The 15,096-nt window shown below is 36.5% G+C and overlaps 1 protein-coding gene across 1 annotated transcript; it reads left to right on the top strand.

The window, feature by feature from the left end:
• The first annotated feature begins 1,078 nt into the window (after positions 1 to 1,078).
• On the top strand, positions 1,079 to 15,044 carry LOC121959954 (non-selective voltage-gated ion channel VDAC2). Its single transcript, XM_088071490.1, has 9 exons — positions 1,079 to 1,236; positions 3,083 to 3,153; positions 4,008 to 4,057; positions 8,557 to 8,709; positions 8,801 to 8,853; positions 9,725 to 9,946; positions 10,834 to 10,984; positions 11,801 to 11,858; positions 13,103 to 15,044. The coding sequence occupies exons 2-9, from the start codon at positions 3,087 to 3,089 to the stop codon at positions 13,192 to 13,194; spliced, it is 846 nt and encodes a 281-aa protein (XP_087927616.1). The 5' UTR covers positions 1,079 to 1,236; positions 3,083 to 3,086; the 3' UTR covers positions 13,195 to 15,044.
• Positions 15,045 to 15,096: the final 52 nt, after the last annotated feature.

Raw genomic sequence — 15,096 nt, 5'->3', positions numbered from 1 at the left:
TGAACATAAGTGTGTTTTAGTATGTTTTAGTTTTGTTTTAGCACTTATTTTGTCTTGAGGACTTGAGGACAAATTCTATTGTAAATAATGTATATATTTTATTAATGTCTTTTATGTCTCATCTGTCTATCTATCTATCTATCTATCTATCTATCTATCTGTGTTTGTTTCTTAAATAAATAAATAAAGCCAATTTGCTCATATTGTAAAGGGTTAATTAAGGGAGAACTGACCCCAAATCTCGCCCCGCGAGGTGCCGCGAGGTGCCAGTGCTTGTGCCGCGGTTTGGCGGAGGTGCCGGGAGGTGCCAGTGCGTGTGTCATCTCAAACAGCACATCTCCGACACAGGCTGGCTGCGCAGATCTCCGACAACGCGGATCTTCCACAGCGAGGATTTCCGACTAGTGCAAGGGTGCTGATGATGTGATATCTATAAGGAAATGGATGGAGTCTCAATAAGTTTTCAGGTAATTACATAGCAAATATAATATATATATATATATATATATATATATATATATATATATATATATATATATATATATATCCTTATTTTATCTTACTTTTCCTAGTATTATCAAGTGGGTTCTGTCGCAGACGCAGTCCATGTATTCTATTCTGATTTTATACTATTTTTACATGCAGGTTTTATTATGTCTTTATGTCTTCTATGTCTTTTGATGTGAAGCACTGGGTGCATGTAATTTCTTTCTTGTATAGCACGTTGGACTGTATTTCTTGTTTGAAAGGTAACTGTCATTATTTTCTTATATGAAATTACAATAAAGATTATAAAAAGAAAAAGATAGTAAAGACAGTGCGAGATAATGATGCAAAGTACAAGGGGTGTTTGATTAAATATGTAATAATTAATGTAACAGGTTGTTTATATGCGTGTAAGTAAGATTAATTTGCTGTAAATAAACAAAAACAGTTATATATATACTTGATTTCACTTAATTTAACTTGATTCCTGTACCCGGAAGCGCTAAATTAAACGTTTCTATCTCGTACATAACCGCTCGGATGAAGTCGCTCTTTGGGGATTAATCTCTTGCTTTGATATCAACTCTTTGTCCGCCTCTCTCGCTGGCACCGCGCATGCGCCATCTGTCTCCTTCATTGTGCCCTGTCCCCTCTTGTGCTAAGCTAAGATAACTGTCAATCCACTCAGCAGCATCACGACCAGGGACTGTCCGGGCTCTGCAGGCTCCCGTTACAAACACCTCAGCACCGGTAAGAGGACTTACAAAATAATAATATTTAAATCATAAAAAGGGTTGGCTTTATTTTACGGTTTTGACACATTTACGTCACCGGCTGCTGCTCGGATAACGGTCCGCTCCTCTCCAAGGTTAGCCGCCTAGCATGTTGATGGATTTAGCTAACGGTGCCTCTGTTATGTAATGATGTTTAGCTCTTTAATGGACAGTTTAATCCTCGAGTGATAGGTTTTCCTGCGTGATACTGCTGTGAATCACGTCAGCCACGCATTTAGCGACTTTATTAGCTCCTATTTATACTTTAAAAAGCGGTTTTGTCCGGCTAACTGCTAACTGCAAAGGTGTGTTTGTGTGTTTTTTTGAGGGGGCAAACAGAGTACAATGCACATTATGTAGTTATAATAGTTAATAATAATGTCTAATGTGTGGTTTAGTTATTACAAATTAAATAGCTTGTTATTACAACTCACATAGCAGTTAGCAAGCTAGCTGTTAACCCCCACTCACCCCTGTTTGACTGGCCCATCTGCTGTCCTTTGTCCCCCCTAACAGATGCAGCACCACCCGGTTATAAATGCAGACAACAAAATTATTCACATCATAATTTATCCAAACTACCTGTTTATACATGCAGCACTTCTCCAGTAATCATGTGCATTAGTTTTAATGCAGCATCCTCAGGCTGAGGGCCTTTTTTTTGCAACCTTGAGAGCCTTTTGTTCTGGTGCTCTGCTAGCTTTGCAATTTCATGTATTTCTGGAAATACTTCTGCACATATTTGGGGTTGACTTTAAATTTCAGGAATAATTGACTCATCTAGTGATCCAGAAGCTTCTCTGCTGAGCTAATTTGTTGCTAGCCTCCCAGTCTCCTCCAAAGGAACAGCTTGTTCCCTTTCTGCTGGAGCTCACTGGGAGAGCTGGGCCTTAATTAACGCACTGTAGAGGTAATTTAACAAAACCTCATTTGTTTTAATTTTATGTTAACTGCTAAAGGCCTTCAGTTAGGATGAGCTTTGCTACTGTTGCAGCATCATGGGTGACTCAAATGTATGGAGACAGATTTGTGTCAATATTATTTTTTTGCGTGAACAGATCCGACACTCCACACATTAATGTGTGATCTGTAAATATAAAACTATTTACACAAATACAAAAGATTTGCGAACTCAAAAAAGCTACTTTGCAAATCTAGAACAGATCTTCAAATATGCAAATATGAGATTTATTGGTCTCAATATTATGATTTGAACGTGTCATCAATACATATAAAACAACACAAATACAAAACATTTTTTAATATATTCATGAAGTTATTTTCCAATATAAAACAAATTCCAAAAATTCCAGATTTGCATTGCATTGTTGTTTTTCACATTTACATATTTAATATTAAATGTCTAATTTTTTGGAATTCCTTTTATATTTGCAAAATTCCCAATTTTTTTGTACTTGTGGAAGGTGTTTTATATTTACAGATTACACATTTACACATGGACTGTCGTTCTGTTCACATAAAGACAGAGACAAATCTGTCATACAAATGTGTTAAAATTTAACTTTGTTGTCACTGCAAACGAGATCAAGTAATCAAGTAATGACACAACAAAATGCAGTTTAGCATCTGACAAGAAATGCACAGAGCAGTAAAGTACAGATTAAAATACATCATATATGATAAACATTAAGTATTATGAATACTAGATACAGTACGGAGAGTATAAACGAAAGCAGTGCAGGTATAATATTACATAAATTGCAGGGTAGGTAGAGTAATTAAAAGTGAAAATGTGTGCTTCCTAAGTTGTTGATTGGCTTAATCAGCGGCACTGATCACATTACTGACTTTATCTCCTCCAGCACAATGGCCGTCCCTCCAGCATACTCAGACCTGGGCAAAGCTGCCAAGGATATATTCAGCAAGGGCTACGGTGAGTACAGTTTTAACCCAAAGAGTAAATTATTAACCCGTCAGGAATTCCTGAAATGCAGAAGCTGCTAAAATCTGGTGTTTCAGGAAGTCTGCGTGTCCGGATGGCGCTACTGTGTGCAGATGTTATAAATAGACGGATGAATATTGCGATCTGCAAAGCAAATAAAACCACGAAAGATCAAATTATCTAGTCTGAAGTAATGTTTGAGCTAGGAGAGGGAAATATGGAGAAAATTCTCTATAACAGTACATGCAATGTTATAACATAGTCTATATATATATACAGAAGTGTAACGCTTTTACTCTGCTGTTTTTAAGGTTATTATATCAGAATTTGAGGAAAAGATTTCACGGGAAAAATATTTGCCCTGTTTTTCTGAAATAAAAAACTTTTCATGGACAAAAAAAATACATTTATTTTTCTGAATTAACGAGACAATCTCTTAAATGCATAAAAATTAGATTTATAAGATAATCTTATTAATTCAGAAAAATGAGCAAATGTCTTCCCATAAAACGGTTTTCTCAGCTGAGCATAACGACGGGAAACGGGGGAAAAAGCTTACTGGCTCCGTCCAAAGAAACAATTAAAAAATCTGCCTGTCAAAGCTGTGTAATTATCATTTTATACCTGTTATGTTTAACCCTTAAATCTTAAATGGTACAACACGTTGTGGTTTTACAGATTATGAGCCAGATTTTGTGCCAAACTAAGATAACTGAGAGTGGTATCAAGTTTTTGGATAATTATATGCCCAAAATGTCAAATTAATTCTATTTTATTTGATTTATTTGCTTTATTTTGCATTTGATTACCGCTAACACACACCTGTTTTTTTTGTAATCCTCCAGGCTTTGGAGTCGTGAAGCTGGACTTAAAGACCAAATCACAAAGCGGAGTGGTGAGGACGCTTTCTCTTTTTTTATCTGTTGTCTTTTTCTCCCTGTCCTCCCCCCTGTCCTCCCCGCTGTCCCCGCACCTGCTGCGGTCTCTAACCTCCAGCCTCAAATACCGCCAAAATAAGCCGGCGCTGCGGGTTTGCGGCGCGGCGCTGATGCAGAGCTGCTTGGCTGAAACATGACAGACCTCATGTTTGTTTTGTGGCCTGTCTGTCTCTCTACCTGCTCTCCTAACCGCTGCTCTGTCTCCACGCTGCTGCTCTACCGGACCGCTCGCGCTCTAATGTAGATGGTAAGATCGGCGTCCAGAGCTCCCAGATGTTTATTCACATGATTAACCACAACCATCGTGTTTTTTTTTATGTTTCATGGTGCAAATCTGTTTTTTTGTCTGTGAGAATCACTCTTTCTGCATGGATGTCAGTGTTTTTATGTCACGTCACTGTCATTAGAGCTAACGTTTACTTTCATTTCTTTGTTGGAAAATGTCTTTGCCAGTAAATAAATAATCTTTTAGTTTAGGGCGGCATTTTTATTATTAATGTAATAATTAATCAACAATTGATTAATTGGTTGTAAAGTTTTTTTTTCTAATTTTCTTTTTATTTTATTAAAAGATTTTATTATGTATTTATCATTATTTATTCTTTTATTTCTTTTTATTTGTGACTTTTAAAGAATATAAGAAAATACAGATTTTTATTCCCCAATACTTACAAAATAAGGCTTGTCTATTGCAGATAAAGTACAATTTACGAGATAATTGTATTTCTTTTCTTTCTTCTACTTTTGTTTTTTTTGGTCGTTAAGAATCTAATTAAGTGAAATTTAGTTGATTAACCGATATGTTGTCCAGTGCTTTTAAAGTATGTGCAGTATGTTGCTGTGAGCTTTGTTTGAGGAAGGAAAGTGCATTTTCTGTTGTTTGAAATAAGCAAAGTTTTTTTGTTTTTTCAAATTACGATTCATTGATCATTAATTGTACCAATATTTGATTAAGGAAAGTAAAATTAGAATTTTTATCCTTATTGTAAAGCCAAATTATGTGCCATTTAATGAGCAAAAGTGGAGCTGGAGACATCCTAAATGTACACCAGCCACGCACTTCAGACCAGGAGCTACTGATCATTTAAATGAAGTCCTTTTCTGGTTAACCCTTTAAAACCTGAGCAAAATGGCCTAATTTTTTTTCTTTCAAAAACATGGGGAGACGGCGATGAGCAACCAGCAAGGACATCGTCAAAAGTTTTTCAGAAATTAGGTGAAAATAAGCACAAAAAAGTTAAAACAAAACTCACAAGAAAATGACCAGAAAAAGTGTATAAAATTAAAAATACCTTTTCAAAACCAATTTTCAAATCATTTTCCTCATCAGCTTTTACTTTTTTCTTGAAATTTGTGTTATTTTTTTCACGTGTTTTTGAAAGAAATCCAACCAGTTTGCTCAGGGTTCAAAGGGTTAAATAGCTCGTTAGAGGCATTTGAACGCAGCACAAAAAAGTGATGCTGAAGCGGGTTTAAAGAGTTAACAGGTTGAGTCGTTCATCAGAAAGTGGTGACCAGATTAAATTTTAGAGAGAAAGACAGAATTAGACGTCTGTGGTTATTTGGGTGATAAAAAAAAGAGAAGCAGATCATCGGGAAAGTTTTGCTCTAATTTTTTTTGACGTTGTGACACAATTTGGCACAAAGACTCAAATCCGTCCGCGTTATAAAAGTTAGTCTCAGTAAATATTCTGTTATTGGTGTAACTAAACTGAATTTAGATTCACTGAGTCAAACTGTCGCCACTTTGCTGTTACATTTCCTGTGTCATCTTATTTTTTTTGGTTTTTTTTGTTATATTGGGGATGGAAATCCTAATCCTGCTTTTCAGTTATTTCCAGATATATTACAAAAATGATTAATTATCAGTTAATCTGAATGATATCTTAGCTTCTTGGCTCTACACACGACATTAAGACACACTCATGAACCCCGGTTAAATTATTATTTTTTAGGTAATTATTTATTTTACTTTGAGTAAGTGATTTATGTAGAGTGCTGCTCTTTTGAATTTAATTACATTTTTTTAACAGCGTTTTTATAACTTTATCCGAGTGTTATGGTAGGGAGATGACAGGAAGTTAGAGGGGACAAAAGGTCTCCGGCTGGATGTGAACTGTAACCCCTCAGACACAAGGGAGCTCTGACTCTTTAAATATCCTCATACACAAATCTTTGTTGTTTTATTACAAAGAACTGTTAAAAAATAATGAAAGACACAGTGCAGTTTATGAGTATTTATATTTGTCTCTGTACTCCAGCAGCTTGAAATTAAAAAGTTTCTGTGAGGGTAAAGTTCTGCCTTTCATCTTTAATTTAATGGCGTTTATGTCCCGACGGGGTGAATTATTTCTGAATCCTGCTCTGTCCAAAAACTGACGCCGGTGTTCGAATCTCTCGTTCACTCATCCACTTCTCGCCGTGTAACGGACGATCAATAGTTTACTGAACAGTCAGCAGTAAACTCAGATTTTGGCAGCCAGATGTGGAGTTGCACGACAGCTGCTTTCACATCTATGAAATGCAACACGTTACTTTACGAGATTTTAATCAGAGAGTAACGTGCATCCTCTTCATTATTACTTTACGGGATTTTTTAGATCCATTTTTAAACAGCATAAATTAATTTATTCAGACTTTCAAATAAAATGTCAGTTAATTTTCTATACTATATATATATATATATATATACACACACAACATTTAAACCTCACAGTCACTGTTAATTAACCCTTTAGGGCCTGCTTTAATGTCGCTTGTATTGATCTGCGCTCAAAATGTTTTTTTCAAAATCAAGCTTTAAAATGAACCAGCATCAGTCCTAATTGCAAATATCAAATATTGATTTATTTTCAGAATTTTAACAATTTAAATGCCAGGTTTTTGTCATGATGCCACTATGTTTTTAGATTTTTTTTTTTTTTTTTTAAAGTTATTTTCAACATACAACATGTTTGCAGCGTCATACCAGTCTGCACATAAAATGTGCTTTTCAGTTTAAAAATTATCAAAAAATGAAGAATGAAAAGCAAATGTGCTAAACAGTCCCTAAGGGTTAAATATGAACATGCTGAAGTACAGAGACAAAAAGTAAAAATCTTAGTACAAATACTCACAGACTGCACTGGATATTCAGACATCCTGTATCAGTTTAACTTGTATTTTGATTTTCTGATCATATCTATCACATCTAAACTAACGCAAGTTAAAGACATCAGAAACAAACTTTAACATGTTAATTTCTTGATTTTATGCAGATATAGGTGCCTGTTTTTATTCATTTGTGTTTTTCTGTCCATCACGTGTCCCTGGTGTCCTGCATGGGTTAATGTTGGGGCCGTCGGGTTTGTCCGTCAGCTGTACCGTCTGTGTGCACAGTGTTTGTTTGCCTCTGATATTCCTTATTTTATTCCTGTACGGTTTAATAGTAATTATGTTCTGTCTCAGTCGCAGTTTGCACAGTTTTTAATCTTTACTTTAAAGGGATAGTTCAGATTTTTTTCAGTGGAGTTGTACGAGGTTCTTATCCATACTCGGCGTATTACCCATAGACTATATAAAAAAATGGACGTAGCTCCGGTAACGTCACCCACTGGTTCCTTGAAGCCGGTGACGTTTTTCAAAACAACTCGGCATGTTGGGGCTTCAGGAAACTTGGATTACTTTGAACGAGCAGTATGGAGAAATTTTGTGGTTTTATTATGTATTTTTTTAACGTTTGAATCCTGGTCACCATTTGCTTCAATTGTTTGGGAGATGAATGCAATGCCTTTTCCCCCTGAACCTCCAGCAGTTCCTTTTTTAAGACTTATGATGAAAAAAAGGCATTTTAAGACCAGTTAAGGGCTTATTTTAAGATTGATTAATTCAGTGCCTTTTAAGACTTTTTAAGGATCCGTGAGGACCTTTGTGAGTCCCTCATGCTTGGATCTGTAATTTGAATCCTGTGCAGGAAAGGCGAACTTCACCCCTGACAATTAAAACTATATCGACAAGATAAATTACATTATTAGGGTAACTTGTGTATTTTCAGCCTGGATCCTGTTTTCTGATGTTTTGTGTCGAGGTGACATTTGGAGAACAACAGTTTTTTGATATTCTTTCTGTGTTTTATAACTTTAGATTGGCAAAGGGGGTGAGTAGATGATGACTGAATTTTGTATTTTTGGCAGAACTAAACTTTAAACAAGCCTAACTTTCAGCTTTAATATAAATGGGCGAGTTATAGAAAAGATCGCCCCTCTGCAGTCGTCATTGATGTTGAAAACTGCGGCGCGCTGACGGACATCTGCTGTAGCAATACACCGACTGTGGATAAACACCTCATACAGACACACTGGAGCAGATCAAACTACCCCTACAACATCTGATATCTTTTTTTGCACAGTCTTTGGATTTTCTCTGATAATCTGTCTGACTGACTCTGACGTACTCGTAACTTTTCGTCGTCTGTCAGGAGTTCAACACGTCCGGCTCCAGTAACACAGACACAGGGAAGGCTGCAGGGAGCCTGGAGACCAAATACAAGATGAAGGAGCTGGGCCTCAGCTTCAACCAGAAGTGGAACACAGATAACACGCTGGCCACCGAGGTCACCGTGGAGGACCAGGTACGTGCTCACGTCAGGTGTTCATTTTGGGTTTCGCAAACTGATAAAAACGGCGTTGTTTAACAGTGAAATGTGGTTACTTTACCTACAGCTGACTCAAGGACTGAAGATCGCCTTGGACACGTCTTTTGTACCAAACACAGGGTGAGACTTTGTTTTTTTGTGTGAATCGGTGATATGATGCCGTGTTGGATTACATGAAACGTTACGTAAGAAGTTCAAACTGTGGGTCGGGTCTGACGGTGCACTCAAAGTCAGAAAACAGCGGAAGAAACGCGCTAAAGAGCCTCCACGTTTCTGTTCTTTTTGTTAATAATTAGCTGTTATTTGATTTTTTTTCTTTTCCTAAACTACATTCAAAGATTAGATTCATGTTTCACCTAATTTGGAAAAGACTCACAAATATTTTTCCTGAGTAATTTCGTTTTTATCAACAAACAGGAGGAAATAGTGGACGATTTTGGGACTATTTTCAGTGGTGGATTAATCCACATTTGATGCTCCAGTGCAGTGATCGTCAGTTTACAGTGTGAGGGCCAAATCTGGCCCGTGGAAATTCCTAGAAATGTCTTAAAATCCAAGAAACATCTTAAAATCCCAGAAACGTGGTAAAATCAGGGAAATGTCCTAAAATCCCAGAAGTTTCCTGAACCCCAAGTAAAGTCCTAAAATCTGGGAAACCTCTTAAAAATCATCCTAAAATCTTACAAATGTACTGAAACCCAATAAATGTCATAAATCGTACAAAAGTCCTAAAATACCAGAACCATCCTAAAATCAAAGAAAAGTGCTAAAATCTGAGAATTATCCTAAAATCCTGCGACTGACCTCTGACCTCTGACCTCCTGTCATTTCACAAAAGTGTCCCTGCTCTAACAAGTGTCCCTGCTCTAATAAGTGTCCCTGCTCTAATAAGTGTCCCTGCTCTAATAAGTGTCCCTGCTCTAATAAGTGTCCCTGCTCTAACAAGTGTCCCTGCTCTAATAAGTGTCCCCGCTTTAAATGTGTGTTTCAGTAAGAAGAGCGGAAAGCTGAAGACGGGCTACAAGCGTGACTATGTGAACCTGGGCTGCGACGTCGACTTCGAGGGTCCCATCATCCACGCCGCCGCGGTGCTGGGCTACGAGGGCTGGCTCGCCGGCTACCAGATGGCCTTCGACACGGCCAAATCCAAACTGGCCCAGAACAACTTCGCCCTGGGATACAGGGCCGGAGACTTCCAGCTGCACACCAACGTGTGAGTGCTGCGCTCCTCTGTGGATCTGCAGGGAGCTGTGAAAAAAAACAACGCCAGAATCAGAGTTTTACTTTTGCAACGTTCGGCAGAAATCATGACGAACACTTGAAAAGACTCGACGCAGAGATAAAGTGCATTCACAGGCCCGTTAGCCGGGAGGTCGTTCTTCGGATTTCTGCGTATTCATGAGTTTTTAAGTCAAAATGCAGAAACAACATGAAGCTAACAAATAAGACGTTTATGCTGTAATAGTTCGAAGCTCAAATATCATTTTATGTGATTTAACGATCCAAAACAGTTTTTCGCCCCCAATTCGAGTAATTTAATACAGAGTATCTGTGGATACCGAGTCCTGATCCCAAACCTCTATTTTCTCCACACATGAGGTGCCAGAGAGCATAAAACAGCATCAAAATACAGCTTGTTTTCCAAAAAAAGTACCAGTGAGGATCCCTGCACCCGTGACAGAGGTCCTAGCTAAAATCCTAGAAATGTCCTAAAATCCTAGAAATGTCCTGAAATCTTGAAAATGTCTTAAAATCCTAGAAATGCCCTAAAAAAATAGAAATGTCCTTAGATCTTGAAAATATCCTAAAAACGTAGAAATGTCCTGAAATCTTAAAAATGTCTTAAAATCCTAGAAATGTCCTAAAAAACTAGAAATGTCCTTAGATCTTGAAAATATCCTAAAAACGTAGAAATGTCCTGAAATCTTAAAAATGTCTTAAAATCCCAGAAATGTCCTGAAATCTTAAAAATGTCCTAAAAAACTAGAAATGTCCTGAAATCTTAAAAATGTCCTAAAAACGTACAAATGTCCTGAAAATTTGAATGATTTTGAAATCGATTCTTCTTAAATCTGTAATCTTTTAATCTTTCGGTCTCAGTAACGACGGCACCGAGTTCGGCGGCTCCATCTACCAGAAGGTGAACGACGAGCTGGAGACGGCGGTCACTCTGGCCTGGACCGCCGGCAGCAACAACACTCGCTTCGGCATCGCCGCCAAATACAAGCTGGACAAAGACGCCTCCGTGTCTGTGAGTGCTGCTTTTTTTTTTTAAGTATGCAAAAAAGTCATAGCAAAGCCTTCTGAAAAAAACCTCCAAAAAACTGAAAAAGGTCAGAGTAAAGTATGTTGAAAAATACTCATATCGCGTGGTATGATATATTTAATTTTTTCAGTCTCTCCGACATGCTACGCCCTGACTTTCTTCAGTGTGCTTCACTATGACCTCTTTTCAATATTTTGGACAATTTTTCTGACATCTGTAATTTTTTTTAGTTTAACTGAGATGGTATACAATGACTTTTTTTTTTTCTTTTTTTTTTTTTACACGCTTTACTATGACTTTTTTTTTATTTTTTATTTTTTTACACGCTTTACTATGACTTTTTTCTTTTTTTCCTGACACATTATACTATAACTTTTTTTTTGGACACACTATACATTGACTTTTCCTTTTTTTTTCAACACATTATATGATGACTTTTTTGACGCACTATACTTTGACCTATTTTCAAGGTTTATTTTTGCTGTACAGTTATTTTTTTAGAGATGCTATACTCTTACTTTTTTCCCAGCATGCTATATTATATATATATGACTTATATATTTTTTTACACATGCTATACTATGACTTTTTTTGTTTTTTACATCAGACTACACTTAGACTTCCTATTCGATTTTTTGACATTATGACTTCTTTTTTAAACATGCTATTTCGTGACTCTTGCTTTTTACATTTTTGTTGACATGCTAAGCGAGACATTTTTTCGATGGCTCTGCTTTAACGGCAAAAAACTCAATAAACTCGGCTGCTTTGTTTAACGTCTTGTCACGTTTCACCCCGCAGGCCAAAGTCAACAACGCCAGTCTGATCGGAGTAGGCTACACCCAGAGCCTTCGGCCAGGTAGGCTCCTCCCCCCAAACACTCCCCATCAACCACAGCAGATTATCTGATCTGAGCGCCAGGAGTCACGGGGTTAATAGTTCCTATCAATCAATCACGGATAAAAGCTGTAGATAAAAAGAAAGTACATAAATAAATAAATAATTGTAATAATAAAAGATAAATAAGTAAAATACTGAAGAGTAAATAAGAGTTAATGACAGGATAACAGCACAAAGTAAAATAATAAATACATGTGAAAAATAATAACGTGATATAGGAAGTAGTGAAACTGTCTAAAATGTATAAATAAATAAATAAATAAATAGTGGATAGATAAATAAAAATCAATTAAAAGCCAAACTAATAAGATAATAGATGTCAGATAATCTTTGGTTTGATTTTAAAACTCTCTCATCGTGTCTTTAAATGTTCACTGGATGGATGTTACAGATTTTATACATTAAATAAAGTAAAATATCAATTTGTTTTTGCCATCAAACTCATTAAGTCAGAATTTAAATTAACCCATTGACACCTGGAGCAACCTCAGTTTTCAGACGCCTTTTATTAGTATTTTAACGTTTGAGCAACATTAGTTTGTTTTCTTGTAAAAACAGAAAAATGTGCTGAGCAGCTCGGTAAGAAATGTTCCTCGAATTGCAAGAAATAAGTAGATTTTAGAAAATGATTTTCTTTTAAAGCTGGGGTAAAAATGTCTCAGGAAACAAAGGAAAAGATTATAAATACATGTTTAAAAGCATGTTACATAATCATACATTTCAAGCACTTTTTCCAGGTTATTTCCTTGATTTTTTAAACTTTCTTATTGCTTTTTATTCACTAATTTTCAGCTAATTTTTAATTTTTTTTAATTTTCTTTTTTGCTCGTTGTCTTCTTCCCATGTTTTAAAAGAAATCAGGACAGTTTTTTGTGTTAACCAGCTTCCTTATTAATTAATTAAACATATATATGCATAAAACCACACACCCATTATCAAATGTCTACAGTTTTACATTATTGTTCTCAGAAAAGAGGAAGATAAACTAGGAAAAAAATAAATATTAAGTAAGCAAATAAATAAAAAGTAACGCCTGTAAACACCTGCTGATCGTCAAACCTCCTCTCTGTCACTGTGTTTAATGAAAATCATCTTTTTATACTTAATTTTAAACAGCTTTTAAATTTAATTGCATTCTACTTGATAAGAAAAAGGTTTAAAAAAAGAAAAAATCTTACATTTGGGCGTGTCGTGTCTCTGCAGGCGTGAAGGTGACCCTCTCCGCTCTGATCGACGGGAAAAACTTCAACGCCGGCGGACACAAAGTCGGGATGGGCTTCGAGCTGGAGGCGTAAAGAGCAAAGAAAAGAAAAAGCCACACACTCCTCTTCCCCCTTCCTGCACCCTCACACACACACACACACACACACACACTTCACCACCATGTAGCTTCTCTCTGGACTCCCTCACACACCCCCCCCCTCGTTCACACAGTTCATGAGCCCTCGGACAGGAAGAGTCGAGCCTCGGCATCGTGCTTAAACACCAGAGAGGAGTCGTGAGGTTGCGGAAACTGAAGGCGCGTAGTTGTGGATTATTACCGTTTTTATGGTCATTGACACTATTTATTACCCCGTAGGACGAAGTAGTCGTTGGTGTTCATGTGTAGCTTCTGTATTCGGTTCCTGCCTCTTAAAAAAGCATGTCAGAGCGAAAACGTGGATGCAGAGCGGAAAGCTTATTCGCTTAGTTTAAAAAAAAAGGTGCAGAGTGTCTGTTTGCTTTTTCTTGTTTATTTTTTGTATTGGTTTGAGCATTTTTGGCTGTGTTGTTGAAATCTGTTGACTGTTTAACGATATAAATGTCCTGATTTCATGAACATGCGAGTGATTTAAGTTAAAAAGTCTGAATGAAGGATATTTAAAACTGCTTTACAGGAACGATAAAAGTGTACGGAAGACCATTAATGCCAATATGATGAAAAACACAAAACAATCAATATTATGAGAAATTTTCTTAAAATAATGACTTGTGGATTTTTTTTTTAAAGTGTGAAAGGTGAAGGGATTTTTTTTGGGATTGGGGGTTAGGGCAACGTGGCCCTTCAGACATTCACAAAAAAAATCCCCCAAAAATCATCAGCAAGACAGATGAACAAGAAAAAAAAGAACTCACAAATGTGTTTTCTTCGTTAATAAAGATGTTAAAATTACGCTTACAGTCGTTAAGATGTAATGAAGCAGATTTTTTTGTTTTATTTGATGACATTTTTGACTGATTGATGGCGTTATTTCCATCCAGTTAATGGCACATATATTTGTGATAAAACCACTATAGCCACGTCTGTTTTATAAATAAATATTAGTAACATATCAGCATCTTGGAGGGTTGCCCCATTTCATAGGGAAAGATTATAACCACTACCACTTTTTAAATCCAGGGGCAAAGTTACTCGAAAATGAGGGTTAGCAGCGAAAATAAAAACAGAATTGGGTTTTATTATCCCAAAAACAATGAGAATCTTTATCAAAATTTGCATGGGCCCATGTGTGTCAAAATATCGAGAAGGTTTCTCATTATTCTGAGATTCTCAGTTATTATTTTGAACAAACTTGTCCTTATAATGGCTGTCGGGCTTTTTTTTTTTATCATATTGGCATTAATGGTCTTCCATAAAAGATCCTCCTATATGATCTTTTAACCCTTTGTGACTCTTGGTAGGTGAAATCAGTGTAGTGGAATCTTCTCTGGTAGCTTGCGTAGTTAGTTTGCATTTCTACGATATTGTTTTCATCTACCCGTCTCGGTCACAGAGAGAGAACATTTTGCATCTGCTGCTCGTCGCGTCTCGTAGGCGTCTTAACTGCTCGGCCAGCTGTTTCCTCATGTTGCTCGGGGACTGCACTCATTGCTGTCAGCGCTCAGAAACAACCTGCACTCCTCACGTCTACAAAAAATACAGTCGATTGTCCCGTGAGGGACTCGGGTCAAAACACGTCATAGGATAAAAAGTCGTTGTGTCCCACATGACTTTCCCTTTTCCTTTTTTTTTTTTTTTTTTGAGTGAACATACATCATTTTTTTTTCCCATCTAATTGTGTCGCCATGATATGAAAGCTCATTTTTGTTTGTTGTTTAGACACAGTACCTCATTTTTTTCCAATGTCAATTAAGGGAAATATAATGAATTAAAAAAAAATTAAAACAATGTCTTGAAGTTTTTTTCTTCCTCTAAATGTGGTGAAAGGATTTATTGA

The sequence above is a fragment of the Plectropomus leopardus genome, chromosome 20 (assembly GCF_026936395.1).
Source record: "Plectropomus leopardus strain MGB_pleo_1.0 chromosome 20, ASM2693639v1, whole genome shotgun sequence".
In the NCBI taxonomy this organism is placed as follows: Eukaryota; Metazoa; Chordata; class Actinopteri; order Perciformes; family Serranidae; genus Plectropomus; species Plectropomus leopardus.
Note: the sequence above shows the minus strand (reverse complement) of the source record. Positions and strands in the feature narration are given on the sequence as shown.

Excerpts from the sequence above, each read along its gene's own strand:
- LOC121959954 (XM_088071490.1), top strand. The coding sequence starts at position 3,087 with ATGGCCGTCCCTCCAGCATACTCAGACCTGGGCAAAGCTGCCAAGGAT. Across the intron at positions 9,947-10,833 it reads TTCCAGCTGCACACCAACGT|TAACGACGGCACCGAGTTCG; the intron begins GTGAGTGCTGCG and ends TTTCGGTCTCAG. Across the intron at positions 11,859-13,102 it reads CACCCAGAGCCTTCGGCCAG|GCGTGAAGGTGACCCTCTCC; the intron begins GTAGGCTCCTCC and ends GTGTCTCTGCAG.